The sequence below is a fragment of the Pleurodeles waltl genome, chromosome 4_1 (genome assembly GCF_031143425.1).
Source record: "Pleurodeles waltl isolate 20211129_DDA chromosome 4_1, aPleWal1.hap1.20221129, whole genome shotgun sequence".
NCBI classification, from domain to species: domain Eukaryota; kingdom Metazoa; phylum Chordata; class Amphibia; order Caudata; family Salamandridae; genus Pleurodeles; species Pleurodeles waltl.
This window is the reverse complement of record NC_090442.1, coordinates 500285042-500307077: the sequence shown is the minus strand read 5'-3', so window position 1 is coordinate 500307077 and position 22036 is coordinate 500285042. Positions and strand designations below refer to the sequence as shown.

The 22036-nt window shown below is 42.7% G+C and overlaps 1 protein-coding gene across 1 annotated transcript in view; it reads right to left on the bottom strand.

The window, feature by feature from the left end:
• Nucleotides 1-22036, bottom strand: part of DCN (decorin) — a 197189-nt gene that overhangs the window by 47790 nt on the left and 127363 nt on the right. Inside the window, exon 6 of the mRNA XM_069228797.1 lies at nucleotides 18061-18154. Coding sequence (XP_069084898.1) covers nucleotides 18061-18154 — 94 coding nt within the window. The remainder of the gene's footprint in view (nucleotides 1-18060; nucleotides 18155-22036) is intronic.

Here is a 22036-nt window from a genome sequence, read left to right as displayed (position 1 = left end):
AGTGTCCCAGGGACATTGCGGTTCTCTGTCTGGGAGAGTGTGGGCATACCCTGCCTGCACTCTCCTGGGCTAGGAAGACAACTCTGCTCCTGCCCTGTTGGAAGCAGAGAAAAAAGGGGCTCCCACCAGAACCCACAATGTACTGGCTGGGCAGCTGGCTGGGGTCTGCAACATTTGGGGCCCCAAGCAGCCTCTAAATATGGACATTTTGTGGGTGCCCCAGGTGATATGGAGCGCCCATCAATAATGTAAGTCCCCTGCTACTGCTAGTGGAGCAGGAAGGTTCTGCAGAGGTCCTAAGCCCCCTTCTCCATGACCCCCAACAAGTAGCATATTGTACCTGCCCAAGTGGGCACTGGGGCAACCAATGCTGATAAAACAAGGTCAGCTCCCATCAACACCCATCATGTATGTCGGCTGGAGAGCAGGCAGAGGCCACAGAGGTCTTGGGGCTCTCCTGTGGCCCCCCCAACTTTACAAAATAGGTGTGGGTGGCCCGGGTGGTCACTGGGGCACCAGAAATATGTGCAAGAAGGCATACAATGAATAATAAATTAGCAGTAGGGCAGCAGGAGCCGCTCGTTTAATATTCACTGTTCCAGGTAAGGAACACCATATAATGTTTTGCCAGTGCTTTCTACTTAAAGGTTTTGAAGACTGGTGCTGCCTTTAGAAGGGCAGTGGCTCTTCAGTTGGAGTGGAGATGGTTGCACTTTGTAGTTTGAAAAATGTTTTAAAATCCCAAAACATGTTGATGTTTATTTAAAAGGGCTTTATTAAAAACATTTGGTTACAATCACTATTATTAGGCATTGCTGAATTAATGAAATATACATTTGATTATGGTTATTAGTGTTTTTTTGACAAAACCATAAAAATTCACTGGAAAAAACAAAGATTGAAGTGACATTGATAATTAGGTATTTAAAATAACTTTGAAAATAAACTGAAAAAACAAGGTTAAATGGATGTTACAGGTAGGTAAAAATGTGAGTTAAAACATAGTTTTTAAACAAACAAAACCATTGAAATTCACCAGTTATAGTTATATCATATAACTAACTCCTGCCGGGAATTTCCAATAGCTCACACCCTTGCCATGCATTGCTAAGTACCTCCCACATTACATAATTTAAAAGATTTACACTGAACCAATCAACGTTCTGAATAAAGTTCTGGTTTCAGGCCAAGTTTCATTAATTTGTTTCAATGGATTTTACATCTACATATATAGTACAGACTCAGTGACAGTAACTTTGTAGTTATGAGTCAACTTCACTTTCCAGTTTTTTATTTTGATTTTTTCTTCTTAGCTACATAAACTGCTGAATGGATTTACATTAACTTTGGCATGAAAGTAGATCTTTACTCAGAAAACGTTTTTGAGGTGGTGTAAAATCAGTGTGTTTTTCTTTTAATGTTGCGTATGAAAAAGGTTTTGGTGGAGTTAAACATTTTTAAATAGCTGTCTGATTGATGTTTTGAACTATTTTGTGGGGCATCTTGGAATTTGCAAATTCTGTGTGACTTGTGATTTTTGCTGTTGTAGAAAAAAATACAAAGAGAAGCACCAGCATCATGACCAGTCTTTTACCACAAAAGGTGGAGTGGTAGACAACATTCCCTCTATTTCTTTCCTCTGTGTTCAGCAATGCAAGATCTCTGTGCACCGTGGTCAAGCCTATGTGCACCAAGAAACTGAATATTCTTGTGAGCACTGAGCTCAGCAATATGAATCTGTGGCAAATACCACTCAAAATTCTACAACAAGAATGAAAACCAGGGCCTTTTACAAATATAGATCTATTTAATAAGGTCTTGAGATAGTTTTTTAGTGTAGTTAAAAAAGCCATCATGACATGAATGGTTTACTCTTGTGGCACCTACACCTCAAGTTTACAAAAAGGACAGCACTCAGAAGGTTGTACCATTATAAGATTTTATGGATAGCAGGGCTGATCCAAATACTCAGGAAAATGAGACAGCAATTATTTACTTGGAACTGGGATCCTGGCTGGACCCAGTGAAATATGCTGAAATCTTTCCCAGTGAAACTTGCTTACACTGGTAAACATTGAGCAGCGCCCGTAGGTTGTCAGTTTTTCTTGTTCGAGCAGGATCTTGCAGGCGATGAAGGGACATTCTTATTTACAATTCCAGCTAAGCCAATAACAAAAGCCTAATTTAAAGGGCTATCAGCCCTCCTTTTGTTGAAGAAGAATCCTGGCTGAGAGCCACCTGAAACCTAATACCTAGATGCAAATACAATGAAGGGGAAACAAAGGCACCAATCTTCTTACTTTACAATTCATGTACTTAAGAGAAACATTTGAGGCAGGTTTTTGACTTTGTTCACCCCTAGTATGTAAGCTATATGCATGTACTTTAGAAGGATGACGTATGTTAAGAATGTATTGCATGTACTGTTAGAAGGTATACAATGTATGTTAAGAATGCATGGCTGAGAGAACCAAGAAGTCAGAATTTAAAATGTAACTCAGTGCTTGGAGTTGTCTGTAGGTATAAAACTATATCACTGCTCAAAGGAACCCTTTTTAGCAGCCTTATATGAAAAGTTGAGAATGCAGCCTTTGTGAACAATTAAGCTCTACAGATTTACTGTCATGTTTCATTTTGTTTCCAATTTCTTTGCAGCAGAGTTTTAAAAAGGAAAATGTATAAGTTGACAGCAAGAATATGGTTTTCATGACTCAGTTCCTTTTGACTGCACCCACTTACTGTTGACAATAACGTTTTTCTACTTCCAGCATTGAATGTCACACATCAGTTAGGCCTTTGGAGTAGTTTAATAGTGCATTTGCAAAAAAGTGCATAAAGTTCTAAGATCAGCAGGTACAGGATAATAGGCTAACAGAGCCATTCATTCCCATTATTCCGTTAGTTCTACCAGCACTATAAGTAAAGAGTATGACTTGGAAAGGGTTGTACTCTTATTTGTGTTTCTGCCTGGCTTTCAATTTCCATACATTTTAAAAACATGATTTATCACATCAGCAGCTTCTGTGATCTGTGCTGTTGCTTTGCGCTTTTTTCATGCACTGGCCCATGGCCCCAGAATTTAGCACTCTAGCAGAAGAAGCACCTGGGAAAAGTGGTGGGCGTGCCAAGAAATTAACAGAGTCAAGCCAAGAGTTGCCTCTGGCTTTTACAGACCATGTATCAGCCTTGAACATATTTGGAATGTAAATCATTCACACACATCATGCTAGAATATGCTAAACTTGCCTTCAAAATTCAAGAAAGTGTAATTCTTGAACATAACATGAAGAAGCATTTTGCTTAAGTACATCAGTTTTTTGGAAAGTATTTATTAGAAGTGAGTGTTTCGAAACGTGACCTGATAAACAGTATGTCAAATAACCGTACTGGGGATGGAATGCAGGATACTTCCACAACAATAGATAAATGCTAAGGACAATGCATTCTTTCCTGCTTTGTGCCTGCCCTAAAATGGCGCTGCTGGATCATGTTTTTAATAGTTTGAACTAGGCCTAATGGCTTTGGAGTGCTTTAAATGAGCACATATTAAATTACACAAAGATGCATTCACTGATCATAGGCACTGGGAGATTAAGGGCCAGATGTACGAAAGTTGGGAATTGCGACTTGCAATTTGCGAATCGGAGCGACTCGCAAATTGCAAGTCGCAATTCCCAATGCAGTACGGTGTCTCAGACACCGACTGCAACTCGCTATGGGGTCGCAATGACCCACCTCATGAGTATTCATAAGGGGGGGTCGCAAATTGCGGCCCCATAGCGAGTATGGGCACTCGCTAACATGGAGGCCTGCTGACGTCAGCAGACCTCCATGTTCGCGACCTGCTTTTAAATAAAACAGTTTTTTTTTTTTTAAGTGTAGCCCGTTTTCCTGACAGGAAAACGAGCTGCACTGCAAAAAAAACGAAACCTTTTGTTTCGGTATTTTTTCAGGGCAGGGAGTGGTCCCTTGGACCACTCCCTGCCCTGAAAAAATATTTTGGGGTCCAGTCACAAACTGGAAGGGGTCCCATGGGGACCCCTTCCAATTTGCGAGTGGGTTACCATCCACTTGAAGTGGATGGTAACTGCGATGCCATTTGCGACCGCGTACGCGGTCTCAAATGGTATTGCATCCCACAGCGACTCACAAATAGGAAGGGAACACCCCTTCCTATATGCGAGTCGGAAATGCATATTGCGAGTCGGTAATGACTCGCAATATGCATTTCTGCATGCCAAACCCACGTTTGTGACTCGCAAACGGCGATTTTCGCCGTTTGCGACTCGCAAACGGGTTGCTACATCTGGCCCTAAGTGATTTCCCAGAGTGACGGGATGTTAAAATTGCACAGCTCGGCAACATTTCGCTCAAATGTTTTATGGGGGTTAACGCTGTCTCTCTAACCCATGAGTCTCACTGGGAGTACAGGGAGGTTGTAAAAGGAGATTGTTGCAAGCTGGATGTAGAGGCAGAAAGAATGTCAGGAAACACGAAGATGGTCAGTGTTTCTTCATTTATTGAAGTTAAAAGAAGATTCAACAGAGCTAAGCATCCCAGCGTCCGCACCTCCTTCCAACTGTCTCTATCTCCTCCCCAACATTCTCCTAGAATCCTCCCACAGGTTCTAACCAGCTAACATTCTAAAGGAGCCACAGATACAACACCTCTCCCTCCCATTATGCACAACAAAGTAGAAACACATGCATTTTAGAATAATTAATTTGGAAAATACAAATGTAAATACAACAAAAATAAAACACAAGAGAAATAAACAGGAAATTCCTTCAAATCAATTTATAGTCCTTAAGATGTGAAGGTGTCTTGACACTTCTGTTCGATCTTCTCAACACTGAATGCTTCACAGAATTATCAGATCCTTTGTTCGATCTTCCTAAAACTGTATTTTTTGTAAGATCATCAGTTCCTTAATTTTGTACATCATCTTTATTCAGACCAATAGCATCACCACCATACTTGACAACCCTATTTAAGTTCCATATCCTGTTATCATCCGTTTTTATAGCATTGGTGAAGAGTTTCACTACCTTCATGGGGAGTGATAATTTCCTCCCACCCCCTTTTACGAGGGGTTTCTTAATCATAACCCAATCACCAACCTTAATCTCTGTCTTCTTCACAAAGTTAGCTCTATTAAAGCTCAGTTTACTCTTTAGTATCCTTTCTCGTTCCTTATATCTCCAATTTTCATCCACCACCACTCTTCCTCTACTATCCAAGAGATCATTCACCCATTTTGGTTCCAAAATCGTAATCCCACGCCTGCCTCGGAAAAGAGCAAACGGCGTTTGACCAGTAGTAGAATGTGGGGTATGCCTATACACACTTAATTTTTTCAATACCTCTTGCCTCCAATTCAAATGACTCTACTTAGCAATAGAGATTGAACCTTTCCACCATACCATTGCATTCGAGATGATACAACGTGCAAAGTTTATGTTTAATCTCACATCCCCTCAAAAAATCATTCATTTCCTTGGAAACCAATTGCACTCTGTTATCAGTGAGAAGAGTAGAGGGAATGCCTTCCCTAGTTATCAAATCTTTCAAGAACTCTATAACCTTCCAAGTCTCGATGCTCTTAGTAAAACACAACTCTGGCCATCTGGAAAACATGTCCACAACCACAATTATGTACTCCACCGTATTCTTGCCATGAATGGGTCCCAAAATGTCCAAAGCAATGTCTTCCCATGGCCCCTTTGGTTTATCTGTAATCACCACAGGTTGTACCCTGGGTTTCATAGCTTTTTCACTAATAGCACACTGTACACAATCTCTCAGCACATGCTCAACATGGGTATCCATGCCAGGCCACTAGTAAGAGGAACATAACCTTTCTTTAGTTTTTGAAATGCCCATATGAATGCTATGCACCTGGTTTATTAAGTGGTTCCTTATATTGGAGGGAGGGACTAATCTTGTACCACTTAGAAGCAGATCGCGATCCACCGCTAGTTCATTTCTCACATTCCAGAAACCACTACTCTCCACACTTCCTTGATGTTTATTCTTCCAGCCACCTCGGAATAATTTAATGACTTCAGTCAAAACATTGTCAGACAAAGTTTCTTCACGCCACTTCATCTCTGAGATTATTTCAAAATCCACCTCACACACATGCTCAAAACACTCCAAATCAACACCTAAACAATCATCCTCCTGAACATTAGAATTTGGTGATACAAGTCTAGACAAAACATCAGCTGATACATTGCCTGAACCAGGAACATATGTCACAACAAAATCATACTCTTGCAAACCAACAATCCATTTAGTGATCCTACCTGACACCGCTTCAATTCCTTTTGAACAGAAAACTTCACACAAAGGTTTGTGGTCAGTTCTTACAATAAATGAACCTCCCCACAAAAACTTCTTCAACTTCCTAATGGCCCAGAATACAGCAAGAGCCTCCCTTTCAATGACAGAGTACCTAGTTTCAGCACCCTTCAAACTTCTGGATATAAATGCAATAGTGTTTTCATGAGCAAAACCTCCTTGTTGTAACACTGCCACCAAACCCTTGCCACTGGCATCAGTAGTCAAAATGGATTGTAAGTTTGGATTAAAGTTTTTCAACACAGGAGCTCTTGAAAGAGTTTCTTTCATGCGAATGAATTCCCTCTCACATTCTTCATTCCACAGAAGTTCCACCCCTTTCTTCAATAAGCACCTCATATTAAAGCACGAATTGGCAAAGTCTCTGACAAATTTGCTATAATATTCAGCCATGCCTAGGAATCGCATTAATTCTTCTTTTGACGTAGGAGAAGATAAACCTCGAATGGTATCAACCAGCTCTTTCTTTGGCATTAGACCATCACCAGTAATGGTGTGACCTAAATATTCAATAGTGCCAACAGCACACTTGCATTTTTCCGCTTTGATGGTCAAGCCGTATTCAGAAAGTTTCTCTAGAACTTCTCTGAGCCTCATCTCGTGTTCAACAGAATTTTTACCATAAACCAACATATCATCCTGGTAAATGCACACACCACATATTCCTTTCAAAATTTGTTCCATTATTCTCTGGAAGACTGAGGCACCTGAAATCAACCCAAATGGTAGCCAAATAAATCTAAAGGTACCAAACGGGGTTATGAAAGCTGTTAAATTTCTACAGGATTTATCTAATTTTATTTGGCGATAAGCCAAAGCCAGATCAATGGTAGAAAACACCTTAGCTCCAGAGACCATGGATAGCAATTTAGAGATATTCGTCAGGGGATATTTGTCAACCACAATACACTTGTTGAGCCTACGAAGATCAACACATAGGGGGTCATTCTGACCCCGGCCGGCGGCGGAAGCCGCCGGCCTGGCTGGGACCGCCAGAATACTGCTGCGCGGTCAAAAGACCGCTGCGGGCATTCTGGGTTTCCCGCTGGGCTGGCGGGCGACCGCCAGAAGGCCGCCCGCCAGCGCAGCGGGAAACACCCTTCCATGAGGATGCCGGCTCCGAATGGAGCCGGCGGAGTGGAAGGGGTGCGACGGGTGCAGTTGCACCCGTTGCGATTTTCAGTGTCTGCCTGGCAGACACTGAAAATCTTTGTGGGGCCCTGTTACGGGGGCCAATGGCATGGGCACTGCAGGGGCCCCCAGGGGCCCCACGACACCCCATACCGCCATTCTGTTCCTGGCGGCCAAAACCGCCTGGAACAGGATGGCGGTATGGGGGTCGGAATCCCCATGGAGGATTCCCCAGGGCAGCGGGAAATCGGCAGTACACCGCCGGTTTTCCGTTTCTGACCGCGGCTGTACCGCCGCGGTCAGAATGCCCATGGGAGCACCGCCAGCCTGTTGGCGGTGCTCCCGCGGTCGTTGACCCTGACGGATTTTACCGCCAGGGTCAGAATGACCCCCATAGTCTTATATTTCCATTAGCCTTCTTAGCAGTAACAATTGGAGCTAACCACTCTGTTTCTTCCTCTTCCTCAATCACCCCCTGATCCATCAATTTCTCCAATTCAGCTTGGAGTTCACTTCTCACTGCACAGAGAACACTGCAAAACTTACTGCAAAAAGGAACAGACCCAGGAACTAACTTAATCTTATGTGAATATCCTTTCATACATCCAATCTTATCACTGAAAATGTTACTAAAATATTGACGAAGAGACATCAACAAATCTGAGGTTGTACTTGCATTCTAAACTTCATCAACGCACATCTGTTCTTTTAGAACTATAGTGGGAGAACTGTTAGGGTCCAGCATGACTTTAAGATCCTTCTGATGCCACCAGCTTATTATACTGTCACCCTTTTTTGACACAGAAACTTTCCCTGAGGTATAACTTTGGTTATATTCAATCAACCCCAGAAAGTATCCATGTAACTCAATAGGTTCCCCACCATATGCACACGGTCTGATATCAGGTTTCAATAAGTTGACTTTCCCTCTGAATTGCTCCTGATAACACTGATTAGAAACAATAGTGATTTTGGCACCAGAATCAAAAAGCACCTTAGTTTTTTTTCCTTCCACCATAATGTAATCCAAAGGGGAACTAAGATTATTGTCAGACACTTGTAGAACTATCTGACCACACTGAAACTCACCAGCGTCCTCATTGTTAATCGAGTGACTATCAATGGAATTCACAGTTTCCTTAGCCTTATGTAGATTACACACTGACAAGAAATGGCCCTTAAATATCCAGACAGTGTAATAATGAAGCAGTTCTTCTTTCTGTACTCAACGAGGTTCCACAAACTCTGGCGTACCTTTCAAAAACCTTCTTCCATTTCCCCCACTTGATAGGGGGTTCACCAGGAGTGGAAAGAAAGAAAGGAGGAACAGCTACGTTTTGCATTTTCGAATTTTGGAAAGAATAATACTTACTACTAAGAGGAACAAAGTACAATAATGATGAAAATAAAAAGAGAAAACAGAGGAAACTTGAACAAAAATACTACATATGACACAGATTACAGCAACATCAGAAAGTGAGTCTGTTATACCTGGTAGACCAAAAATGGCATGGAAAATGACAATGTGCCAAAAAACAGCAGTCCAAAATGAGAAGAGTCAGGTCCCACGAAGAAATTAATCTTTACAGTACGGTGACATTGCTGACAGGAAAAAACCTTACCAGAATATGACCGTGCGCATAAATGTAGAAGCACACAGATACATTGGAAATAAGTGCATGCCTATCGCAATAAAATCTACAGCGACAGGCTGAAATAAGCGGAAGAGTTCAGTCCCACGATGTTGTCATTGAGAATCTTTATCAGAATATGACAGCGCGCATAAAAGCGGAAGCGCGCAGACACGATGGATAATCTTGCCGTTATCCGCAAGCACGACTACAACGTGGCTATAACCAGAAGCGCACAGTCATGCTAGATGCTCGTGCTGTTTCCAGGGAGCACGAGGAGTCTGTAGGCAAGAAGCGTTGCCAGGGAAAGAGGACGCACGCTCATGCTGTTGCGAGGTAACACGAGACGGCTGCAGCCTCGCAGGGTTGCCAGGAGACACAGGATGCTTATTCCAAAGCGGCCGCTCGAGAGGAAGCCACAGCACCACGTTGCTAGGATACCGCTACAGGTGTGGCAAAGAAGGCCATTTTGCTAATCCATTGTGCTTTGCACACGTGGGTTTGTATCCCACCCTCGTCACCAGTGTTGTAAGCTGGATGTAGTGGCAGAAAGAATGTCTGGAAACACAAAGATGGTCTGGGTTCTCTTCATTTATTGAAGTTAAAAGAATGTTCAAATGAGCTAAGCATCCCAGCCTCCCCACCTCCTTCCAACTGTCTCTATCTTCTCCCCAACATTCTCCTAGAATCCTCCCACAGGTTCTAACCAGCTAACATTCTAAAGGAGCCACAGATACAACACCGATTGAATTAGCAATTCATAATCCTAAAGCCCCTGGCCTTATTGTTCTGGATGTCCTAAAATGACAGAGCGATCACAGCGGCATCAGAATGAGTTGGTAGGTATTATGAAGGCCTTTCCGAAGTTTTGTAGCAGCCCAATGCAAAATGACAAAGTTAATGCTCTTAAGGATCCGAACCCGTTTAGCTGGTTTCGAAGACGGGAGCTGCGACCATAACGCTAAACACCCTCCCCACAAATCTGGCAAGCCCCTGACCCAAACAGACCTAGCATCAGGTGTAAAACACACAATCTCTATAATTGTTTAATCCCATTTGCCCGTGCCAAAACAGCTGCACCTTCTGATTGGCATTGTGAAAGTGCTCCACTGCTTCTGGTATTTCACCAACAAAATGAAATTTTTTGAGGCCTCTCATGAGTTAAATTCATGTATGCGGCTGTCGAGTGGTCACTTAGGGCCATATGTACTAAAGCAATTACATAGAGACACAGACTGGGTAAAACCCTTTGGTGCATTTGGCCCTTTGTGATGTACGCGCGTGGGAGAACGTGTTTGCACTAGAGAAAGGCTGTGCGCGTGCACGTTGGAAGGAACCATGGTAGTACATAGTTTCTATTAGGCAGCGAAAAAGTGCTCAGAAAATGAGAAAAACAAACCTTGTTACCCTCCCTATCACCAGCACAGTCAATCCTGCCTCCATGCGAGCACCCAAAAGCTATGACCGTATGCCCCATCCAAGTGGCTGGATTTGAAGATGGACTACATGATTTGAGGATATGATATACTACGCAGGATTCTCGGATTTTAGAATTTGAGGCTGTACCTCCTGGCCAGGAGCTTTGCTTCCCTCTCTATTGATGCAACAAAGCACCTGTTTGGCTGTGCTCTTTACTGTATCAGTGGCTTGCGCTCAACTATTCACCTGTGTTCCTGGCTCTCCACTTGGGATTATGCTAAAGCTAGATGTCAAGAAAATCTTCCTGGAAGTCTTCTGTTTGCAGCACTTCTTGAAATTCCTTCTGCAGCATCATCTCACAGAATTTCCATGTATTGATGGAATTATTCAACTTCTCCTAGAGTTGTCTATAGAGGCCTTAGTTTACATATCGCTGAGGAGAGTTAGATCTCCCAGTCCCAGGCAAAGTATTAGAAAAATACATCAACCAACACTCTCCTTACATCTTGAATGGAACCTCCTACACAATAACGCCTAGTATGAATTTTGCAGCAACAACAGCATTGAGACAGCCATTATCACACCTATCAAAGATATCCAAGCCCTCCTTGTCTGAGGAGAAACTGTGGCTCTGATTCTCCTAGACCTCTTGACAGCCTTTGATACAGTTTCCCACCACACACTCATTACAATGCTGCAACACATAGGCATCCAACGAGCTGCCCTCAGATGGATCGCCTCTTTCCTCACAGGAAGAATGTAAAAAGTCCACCTTCCCCCTTCAGTTCTGAACAGAAGGAAAGCATCTGTGGAGTACCCCAAGAATCCTCACTCAGCCCCACCCTCTTCAACAATTATATGATACCTCTGGCCAACATAGCTTAAACCCATGGACTCAACATCATATCCTATGCCGATGATACACAACTCATTCTCTCCCTCTCCAAAGAAACCTCCAACACCAAGACCATCTTCCACAACTGCATGACAGATGTCACCAAGTGGATGAAGGATAACTGCCTGAAGCTCAACTTAGACAAGACAGAGGTACTAATTTTGGGAAACAAAAGCTCCCCATGGTTCGCATCATAGTGGCCTTCGGAACTCTGACCTACTCCTACCCCCCTGACTACACTAGGAACCTAGGCATCATTCTGGACAACAAGCTAACCAAAATGACTCAGACCAACTCCATCTCCTCCTCCTGCTTCTTTACACATGCTTCGTAAGATAGTCAAACCCCAAAGCTCCAGAAGCAACATCACCCAGGCCCTTGTCGCTAGCAGATTGGACTATGGCAATGCTCTCAACACACAGGGATCACAGCTCACCTCCTCCAATGACTTAACTCAATACAGGACACTCCAGTCAGACTTGTCCTGCATTTCCCTAGATTAACCCACAACACCCCCTACCTCAGGGGACTCCACTGGCTCCCTGTACAGAAAATATGACAGTTCATTCTTTTGACCCAGGCATACAAGTAATACACAACTGCAGATTGACCTACTCAAACCACCGCCTGAACTTAAATCAGCCTACCAGACACCTCTGCTATGCTTCCCTTTCTCTAACTCTCAGCCCCTGCATCTAAGGTATCAGATGCAAAGAACGCTCCTTCTATCAAGCAGCAGAGATATGGAACGAGCTACCCTTTCATCTATGGACCTCTCAAGCTCTCCAAGAGTTCTGAAAGTCCCTGCAGATGTGGCTATTTGGCTAGTCAACTGGGCCCTGTTAGCTCCTGGATACCCTCATGGGTGACAAGTAGCACTCTACAAATCTACTGACTGATTTATTGATTAAAAACTGTTATTAGACATCTGAACAAGACTATCTCATGACAATTGTTTTGGGTTACAACAAGATCAAGGTAATGTTCTATCGATATGTTGAATATTTACTATACTGCACCAGCTTGCAGAATAAATTGTATATATGCTAGAGCAGAAACTAACAGTACTCTTATTTGAAAAATGCTGTCTCTCGTGGGAGACTGCAGAAAATCTAAGAGTATCCCCATCATTCGAGAAAATATTTGTACTACAAACTGACAATGTCGGTTGTGTGCCTTGACTAGGAGTGGGCAGAATTTTTATTCTGCCGATAGAAATGGAGGAATTTAGTAATTCTGCTTTACTCTTTAACGCAGAATTACTAATTAAATTCTGCTGCTCTTCCAGTGGAATGAAGACAAGGGGGAAACATAATCTTGCAGCAGCTAGTGGTTGTGCTGGCCATCCGCTCCCGGATAATGTGGTGAGGGCAGCAAGGCCTTGAAGGCACTACCTTTACTGCCTTCCATTGTGGGTCACAGCACCCATCCCTTATGGCTTTCTGTGTTGCTAACTTGCTTGAAAATGAGGCTCAGTTTCCTGCTCACCTCCCGCCTGCTGCTTCTGTGGGCTTTGGGGGACCAGCAAAAACCACAGTCGGAGGCCGGGCACTGCGGGCAACCCGCAACTTTGCACTGGGAGCATGGGAGAGGGCTGGAGGCCAGATATTCAGAGAACAGCCTCCAGGACAACAGCTTATTCTTTGTAAGAGTCATGACCACCCAGAAGTACCTGAGGAGTCGTGTGCTGGCAGCACACAGTTAAGCAACCCCAGGGACTGGGGCATGGTGAAGAGGAATCTGCAGGGATTGCACATCTCTGCTCATGGATCAGTGTAGTCAGGGGGCTGCTTATTGGGCCGCTGTTCCTAACAGCAGTAAGAGGTTTCCGTGTAAGGGTGTTGCTGAGTTTTTAATGTCAGCCCTGATTATCTGTTGTATATCTGAGTTCCACTGTGCTTATAAGGGCAAGAAGCATTTAAGTATTTTTTTTATTCACTACTATTAAGCTCGCAACAGATTCTGACTGGCTGTGCCACACATTCACCCAAGATGACAAGAAGATTCACTTTCAGGAAACTGAAGCAAGGCTTAATGTACAGACAGGATGAAAGTCTTCTTAACATTATTCTGTGGGGTGTATGCCCTGGAGCATACCATACATTTGTTTGCTGTTAGGCTGCCTAATTTGTGCTAGATGTTGGGATAGAGTCTGTGCCTGATACAAATCAAATGCCACCAAGAGCGTTTCATGCTTGCTGGCTGCCAAGAAAAAACTGAGTGCATGCTTTCCAGCAGAAAATATGGGGTTTCCAACGTCACATCAGGTGTCGCATGGCAAATTGACAACTGAAATTTAAAACTGCCACAGCCCTCCTGGCTGATTATCCTTGCCAATTCTCAATATGTATGCAACTCCCACCTGCAGCAATAACATGGTAGGATATTTTGAAAATGGTATGGCTTGGGGCCTTTGGTTACACTGGAGGATTGCAACAGTGTGCTGATAACAAAGTTTTAATAAGGGGTGGGCAAAAGTATGTGTAATCTCACAAAGTTTTTATGTAACTCTGCGTGTTCCACCCACCCTTAGCCTTATCATATATGACGTTTACCTTCCTCCCCCATCATAGCAAATTCAGTGCTCTGTCTTGGACATGTTCAGCATTTATGAAGGGGAAGGAGACAGGTGGGTTCCATGTTCCATGTCCTTTCCACAGCACCATTCATATCTACTAATGAATGGTGTCTTGAATCTGACATTTTAGATGTAGGGCCTAGAAAGATGCATTAGTGGTTGGTGCACACTCTGGCCACACACCAGGCCTTACTTGCAACCAGAGTGGTGGTAGATGGAACTTGGTCTGGCAAATAACAGGACGTGTGCAATTGCTGGGAACGTGATATAGCATTCAATCCCGACTGAGTTGGCCAAAGGGCGTTCACATCGGGGGCTAAATGCACAGGCAGTTTAGCAGAGGGCTTCTTTACAGGCCAGACCTGGTGTCCAATTCCTACACTGTGTGGCAGGTTCTGGATGCACAGACTGCTGTGTAGAGGGCCTGGCCGTAGGCAGTGATGCTGTGCACAGGATCATCGTACCTCTAGTCGCTAATGTTTGTTATACCCTACTGGTATGGAAAATGGTCAAGTACCACTAACTATTCTGTTAAATAGTACATGATTTTTCAACTTTGTAAATAGTAAAGTTACGAAAAAGTCATTGGTTAATTGCAGCCCATGCACCAAGAAGCAAAGTATGAAAAAATGTCGTAGTAATGCATTTTGTGTTTGTCCAAGTTTTGTTGTACTGTTGTGATTTTGGAATTATTTCCTTACTTCACATAATTAGTTTCTGAGCACATTAGTTTTTTTCAGAATTTCAGCAATACCATACAGTACTTAAGAATGCTGTTGTAGTTTGGCATAGTAGCACAAATATCTATGCCTTTAACTTTTTTTAAAGTGTTTGATGGTTCATGATGTTTGCAATTTCTATTTGGAGGTGGTTCAAAGACCAATTTCTTGAGCCAACAACATACTTCCTACAGATGTTTTTCCTGGATTTCCTTATGGTAGCAATACTTGCAGGGCTAAACAAAAACTATACATAGACTCATAGAGTATGCTAACAATTCAACTAGTCCAAGCTTAATTGTTTGTTTATAAAAACGTTTTGTAGAGAAAAGGTGAAACAAGAGTGGAAATAGAGTATAGATTCTTACACTGCATAATGACTGCAATGGGCAGATCAAATATCTTTTGAGTTATGAATGCCAGAGCAATTTAGCAAATGGTGTCCTTGGTCTTTTTATTTGGGTGCTTGTGAGATGTAAACATATCACAGCACTGGCAAGGTGCTCATACTAGAATGACCGGGTGCTAAACAGTGGAATTAGTAAATGTAACCTAGGGAAGTTAAAAGCATTTCTGCATCTGAAGATCTTCCTTTTTGTCATTTAATATTACTCTTAGTAATTCACATGAGATTGCCACCGGTGGCATTGGAAGCCTATTATAGTCATGTATATCATACCTAGTTTCCCTTAAACATATTTCCTACTTTTTTCTAGAAAAACAAACTTGGGTTGTTTACAATGGTGTTCAGCTGGGGCACCAATTTTTGGAACCACGAAGAATCGAACAAGAACATGGTCAAATCTGCCCTTAGGTGCTACCACCAGCAAATCCAGGAAACCAAAAGGAAGGCCCTAGCTGAATGCATCAGTGCCAGCTACAACTGCAGCAAAGACATTTTCACAGTCATCAAGCAATTCACTGCAACTGCAGCAACCGTCAGCAACATCAAACCAACGTATAACTTTGCAGTGACCTTACAGAAGTGATTTCTCCAGCAAAATCACAGCCACATATGACAACTTTCATCCCATCTGGACCCTAAATATCTTGCAACAAGTCTACCAGTATTAAACAGTGGAAACCCTGACCGCATGAAAAGCCACCTGCACACAGGAAACCAGAACAATCATAAAAAACATGCACTTTGAGGTCCTGTCAGACCCTTGCCCCCACTACGCCTACAACAAGGGATCCATCCCAATCAGCAAAGCTTCCATCCTCAACCTAAACACCTTCAACAACACAGCCAACATCTTAGAAGCTTGGAAGCACACAGTATTCAATGTGGAATATACTGTATACCAGCCAAGGTCCTATAAAATCAACTGATGCCTCGCTGACCGTCTAAAGAACCACCAGCTTCGGGATGCATCACAATCAGGATTCAGATCAAACCACAGTATACAGACAGGCCTCATCGCAGCAATAGACGAGGAGAAACCATAGCTCTCATCCTATTCTACATCTCCATGGCCATCAACACAGTATTTCATCCCTTCTTATTCAGACAACTACACACAACTGGCATCCAAGGAACCACCCTCCAATGGGTCTGCACACTTCATACTGGAATGACCCAAACAATCAACATGCTGCCCTACTTCTCAGAAGCCCATGAACTCATTTGTGGAGTAGCACTTGACTGTTTGCTAAGTAGACCCACTTTTCCATGTGCATGCCTCCTCTGCAGATGTCATCCAAGCACACAGCATGAACTTACCTACGGTAACAATACGCAACTAATATTGGCCATTTCAAACAAAACACATAGCACAAGGATAAACTTCAGCATCTGCATTGCTCCACCTGGATGAAGTTCATCTGGCTCAAGCTGAACATGGACAAGACTGAAGTGGTGTTCTTTGGAAAAGGATGCCTCACTGTGTGACTCCATCTGGTGGTCTACCAAGCCTGGATCCACTCCCATCCCATGAGCAAGTACCTTGGGATCTTCATGGAAAGCAACCTGGACATATCCACCCAAGTCAGCTCCATTGCAACATCATGCTTCCTGCTTCCACACTCTTCAGATGTTAAAAAAAAATCTTCATTTGGCTACCAAACAACACCTGGAAAACTGTCACTCAAGCCATCATCACCAGCAGACTGGACTATTGGAATTCCCCATATGCACAAATCACCAACCAGCTCAGAAAAAGACTACTTACTGCCCAGAACACAGTGGCGAGACTGGCCCTTAAACTAAGAGGCTGATCTGCATCACACCAAATCTGAGGTAACTCTACTGGTTCCCTATACACAAGTGTGCACATTTCAAGCTTTTCACTGACAGATATGGACACAGCACATGCCCAGACTGAGGAACAGCTGCAATTATTTCCACCAACCATTCAGGCACCTCCGCTCAGCCAGACTCCCACTTAAACATGTCCCATGAATACACAGGTCGTGACTACTCATGCACCTCTCTTAAAGCATGGAACAATCTCCCACATCACATCAAAACCTCCTTATCATTTCTTGAATTCCACAAGAAGCTAGAGACCTGGCTCTTCGATTGAGTCCCCCCAAGTTGAACCCCACACTTGCTAAGCACCAAGATGTACTTACAAGTGAATGTGCCCTATAAAAATACACATAACCTAACATACTGCACTTTGAGTGAAAATCTGTGTGTGATTAACTGGATGGGTATTGTTAGAATAGCACAGAGCAAGCATCTGTATATGCACCTGCAGTGCAGAATGTCAGTTTAATAAAGCTGATATTTTGAATAGAGTTTCATTTTTAAACAATATACCTCAAAAGCAGTGAGCAAGGTTTGTCTCTTAATATTTCTGAGCTGTACTGTCTAAAATAATGTGTAAGTTGAAGAGTTCATATCCTTCAGGTGCGGAAAATAGGCGTGCAACTCTTCCCTACAGCAGCAAGGCTCATAATGATGTGGTGCCCTGCCCTTAAGTTAAAAAGTAAAAGTTGTTCTAATGGACTGCTGTTTGTTCTGATTTTGTTTACTCAGGTTACTGCTTTTTTGGTACCGCTACGATCCACAAGGCTTAAAAAAATACTCCACACACTGGTGCTTTCAAGCTGACCTAACAGGCAGAGTCAGACTACCTGAAAAGGCAGTCCAATAATGCCAGTAACAGAAAAAAGCAAGTTTAAAGTAGTAGGTAGTGTAAACAACACAAATCCATCCTCCTCATTGCGCTCTGGGGAGGAAATGGCACAAGCAATGTTAAACTGCCTTTGAAAGTCTGCAATTGCCATATCATCATCCATTCTGTAGTAACTCTTCTTTTTGACAGAATAGTGTGTCATGTAACTAAATGACTTAACCCAACAAAGCTGTAACCTTACTTAGCTAAGTTCTTGAGACCGTTGAGGCTGTCGGAGTCAACTTTTGTGATCTGGTTTCCATCAAGATGAAGTTCGGTGAGAGAACTTGGTAGGCCTACAAAAGAAATGTTGCATACATTTTACCATATCAGAAATTACATGAGTACATAATGATCTTTATCATGTTTTCCTTTGTATAATAATTTATAATTCATTACATGCTTATTTCCAGTTCGGATGTCTAGGCCAGCAATTATTATAGTCTTCTATGTAAATATTCTTGGTTTATGATGCATATTAGAGTAATGGAACTTGCATCCAAGGCAGCAGTTCCCATGCAAACACATTTCTGTCTTTTCTGGCATTGAAATGAAATCTTGACCACATTAACAGTGTCTGATTTTTTACATATATGTTGCAGATAGGAATAAACTATATCAATTATTAAAGCATGTATGATTGAAATTGGCAACAATTGAACGAGTTATGGATGTGTCTGTTGGACCTTACTTTCTAGACCTATTAACATGTTGCAGGTCTTTTTTCTGCCTTTTTGGATTGCTTTGCTTTCCCATGTTTCCATGTTTTTCTACTTTAGGAATAGTATATATCACTCCAAGCACCCATCATATGCTATCATAAAATTAGGGATTTCATTGCATGTAAATGATATGTTTTCACTGTTGCTTAGATTTTTCAGAGAAAGAGTTTGGTGTAGTGTTATACAGTTCTTACTAAGCTAATAGGCTGGTGTATTTAGGAAGGTAGAACTTCAGAATACAGGAACTGAGTCCTTCCACACCTTCGGAAACTGTCAGCCCAATTCCTGGCTAGCTCACAGTGTTTCATCTACACCCCCAACCCTGCCTGCGTAAAAGGTGATTATGGCAACCTGATCCTGAATATGACACTCTGACTTCTGAGGGAAGTTGAGGAAAATATCTCAGCCTTTTGTTGTATTACTCATGCATGCCCAGGTGAAACACAAGAGAGATACGAGATACGTTTTCAATACGTATCTCGTTTCAACGTTTTCAATTTATTGAAACAATCGTAATCTTGCATAGAGAGTATGAGCTGCAATAATTAGGCAGATGAAACAAAGCAAGGTAACCAGCATAATAAACATGGTAAAGATAATAAACAATCCAACAATGGTAAATTAATTCTAGAGGTGCTAGTGGTTGCTTCCTAACCCTAATACTCTACTGAGAGCCTAGTGGGTGTACCCTTCTGCCTGCATGATCTATAGGAGCAGACTTAGCTGCATATCTGGAAATGGTGTCAGGAATGTGTCTATAGTTTAGATGGCAATCCTCTTGGGAAGCTGATAGATTAGCACCAGCAAAACTGCATGTCGAACACAGCATTCATCCCAGGATGGTTGTGGCTGGAGTGCTACTCTGCCCCTTCTGGGTCAATGCATTGTTTATATAATAAAATGACACTGTGTTTGAAGCACAGCTCTGATCCACTGCTTTGACTAGATGTTAGAAGCTGTCTGCTGAACTAGGATTTCATGTACAGTGTTCTTAGCCTTAGCCAGAATGACCTGATTACATGTCGAGAAAAGGCTAACTAAAACAAGCAGTGCAGACAACATATTCCTAGAGTAATTTCATGCAAGTGAATTGAAATAAACTTGTTTAAAATGTCATTGCTATAAGCGAGGCAGCTAAAACATCTAACTATGAAATCTGAAATTAAGCTAAGAAAGAGGGGGAACAAACTATGGCCCAAGAGGTCCTCACAAAAGTAGTGAGTTCTAGAGCAGGGCTGTGTGATATCAGGAAGTCTAGCAGAATCTCATCAGAATGGGTGGAGTAGCAAAGCTGATCTCTGATGGAGAATGTGTCTTAAATGTATTTCTATGAAAAACATTGCCTTACCCATAAAAGGCACAATAGATCAGAAATTCAGTTTCAAATGAAATTATCTTCTACACTTTTCTCTTAATTTGATAAGTATCCAGGCAGCCAGATTTTGCAAGTGTTAGAATTGCTTTAAGGATCATTTAAATACCAAAGGTAAAAGGAATTGCCATCCTGTAGGTGAGGGATACGAATGTATAAGCTAGCACTACTCAGGCCCTCATTGTGAGCGTCTCAGTAAATTGGACAGTTTCCCCACCCCCTAGTTAATAGTTCTGGGGACACCGGGTTAATCCAGCCCATTACGAGTTGGGCTCTGAGGGCCCACTAACAAATTAGGACAATCTGTAATTCCAAATCTGATCCCCTAGTAATTTTGTGCCAGATTGTAACCTGGAGATTGAAGCTTCTTTTTGTGGCAGAATTCTCCAGGTGAAAACTAAGAGATCAACACTGTTTCTGCACATCTCATCATTCTTATGGGGGTTTTAACTGCTGTTACTGGCTGTTGGACCTGTCAGCCTCCGGGTGGTCTTCACCCAAATCTTTTTCCTTCCTCCTTCATTTTTGATGATCTTGTTTTTTCTGGCCTTAGGACTCTGTGCATTTTACCACTGCTAAACAGTTCCAAAGTACATGCACTCACTCCTTAAGACATGGTTACAATGGCTTATCCCCAATCAACATGCATAATTTACTTATAATTTAAGTCCCTAGTAAAGTGCCATTGCAGCCTGTGTGTGCAGTTTTAGACTGTCATTTTGACCTGACAATACACCTTTTGCCAGGATCAAGCCTTCCTTTTTAATACATAAAAGTCACCCATAAGGTGGGAACTAAGCCCACAGGACAGGGTGCAATAGCCATGTAATTATACGGTTTACATGTCCTGGTAGTGAAAAACTCATATTAGTTTTTCACTACTCCAAGGCCTAACTCTCCCATGGGATAATATTGTAGTTACCTTTATTATATTTAATAAGCAGTAATTTCCAATTGGGAGCAGGTATACAGTACATGTTTTGTGTCTTTGGAATTATAATGAAAAATCCTCTGTTATGGTGAAGATAGATTTTTTATTGAAATTTTCAAAAAAATGCCCCGTTTAGAAAGTTAATATTTTCCTGCCATAGCTATTTAGCACCTGTGGCCAGCCCCTGGGTCACATGACTGAGCGTAGCTGAGTGTTTGGCTTTGTGTATGTCTCCTAGATAACCACAAGCAAGAGATAGCTTAGGTGTGCCTGGATTGATCTTTATTTGCAGGATGGGAGTGCAGAGCTGAGCATAGCCCTACTCATACTCAAATAGTTTGTGTTGTGCCTTGACACAGAGGGTTACATACGTCCTGTAGTTAGCCTGGGGCCAGGGCAGGGAAGGCAGGAAGCCTGTGGACTTTAAAGCGAAAGCTCTAGAAGCTTCTCTCACTTCAAAAGCAGAACTATGTATAAATATTTGACCTCAGCCACAAACTCTTCAGTACACTTCTGGACCTGTGGATGCTCTGCCAGGAAGAAGAACTGCTGTGCTGCTGAATGACTGACACTTCACCTGACTGCTTCTCTGAAGGACTGGTTCCCTGCTGTGCTGACCTGCTGCCTGCTACCCTCTTGCCTGGGAGGGAAGGACTGGACCTGCATCAGTTGAACCCAGGACCTCAGAGTGGCTCCAAGGACAAGTTGGCTGACTTCCTGACTAGAACCTCAGTGACAGAAGGCTCCAACAACCTGGAACACAGCACCTGAACTCTGCCGTCTGTAGGTCCTTTCCTGCCAAGTTGTACCACCACAGTCCTGGACCCTTACAAGTGGGCCTGAAGGTGCACTGCCATCCTACCTGTGGATCCAGCAAAATTGATATGCCTCCTCTGCTGCCCGGTGCAAAACTAAGCAGAACCAATGCATTGCCTCTACTATGAGGGGTCTCCTGGATCAAAGACTCTGCATCAACCTTGCCTCTGAGTTAGGCCTGACTACGCAGTGCCAAGTAACCTGAGGGTTGAGAACAGGTTAATTTAGGGTTTGCTTGTGACTTCACCCTGACAAAGCTTGTGGTTCCTGCTTGATTAGGGTTTAACCCCCTCAAACAGTAACTCAATTTCTTACACTGGCCCATTGAGATTCAGAG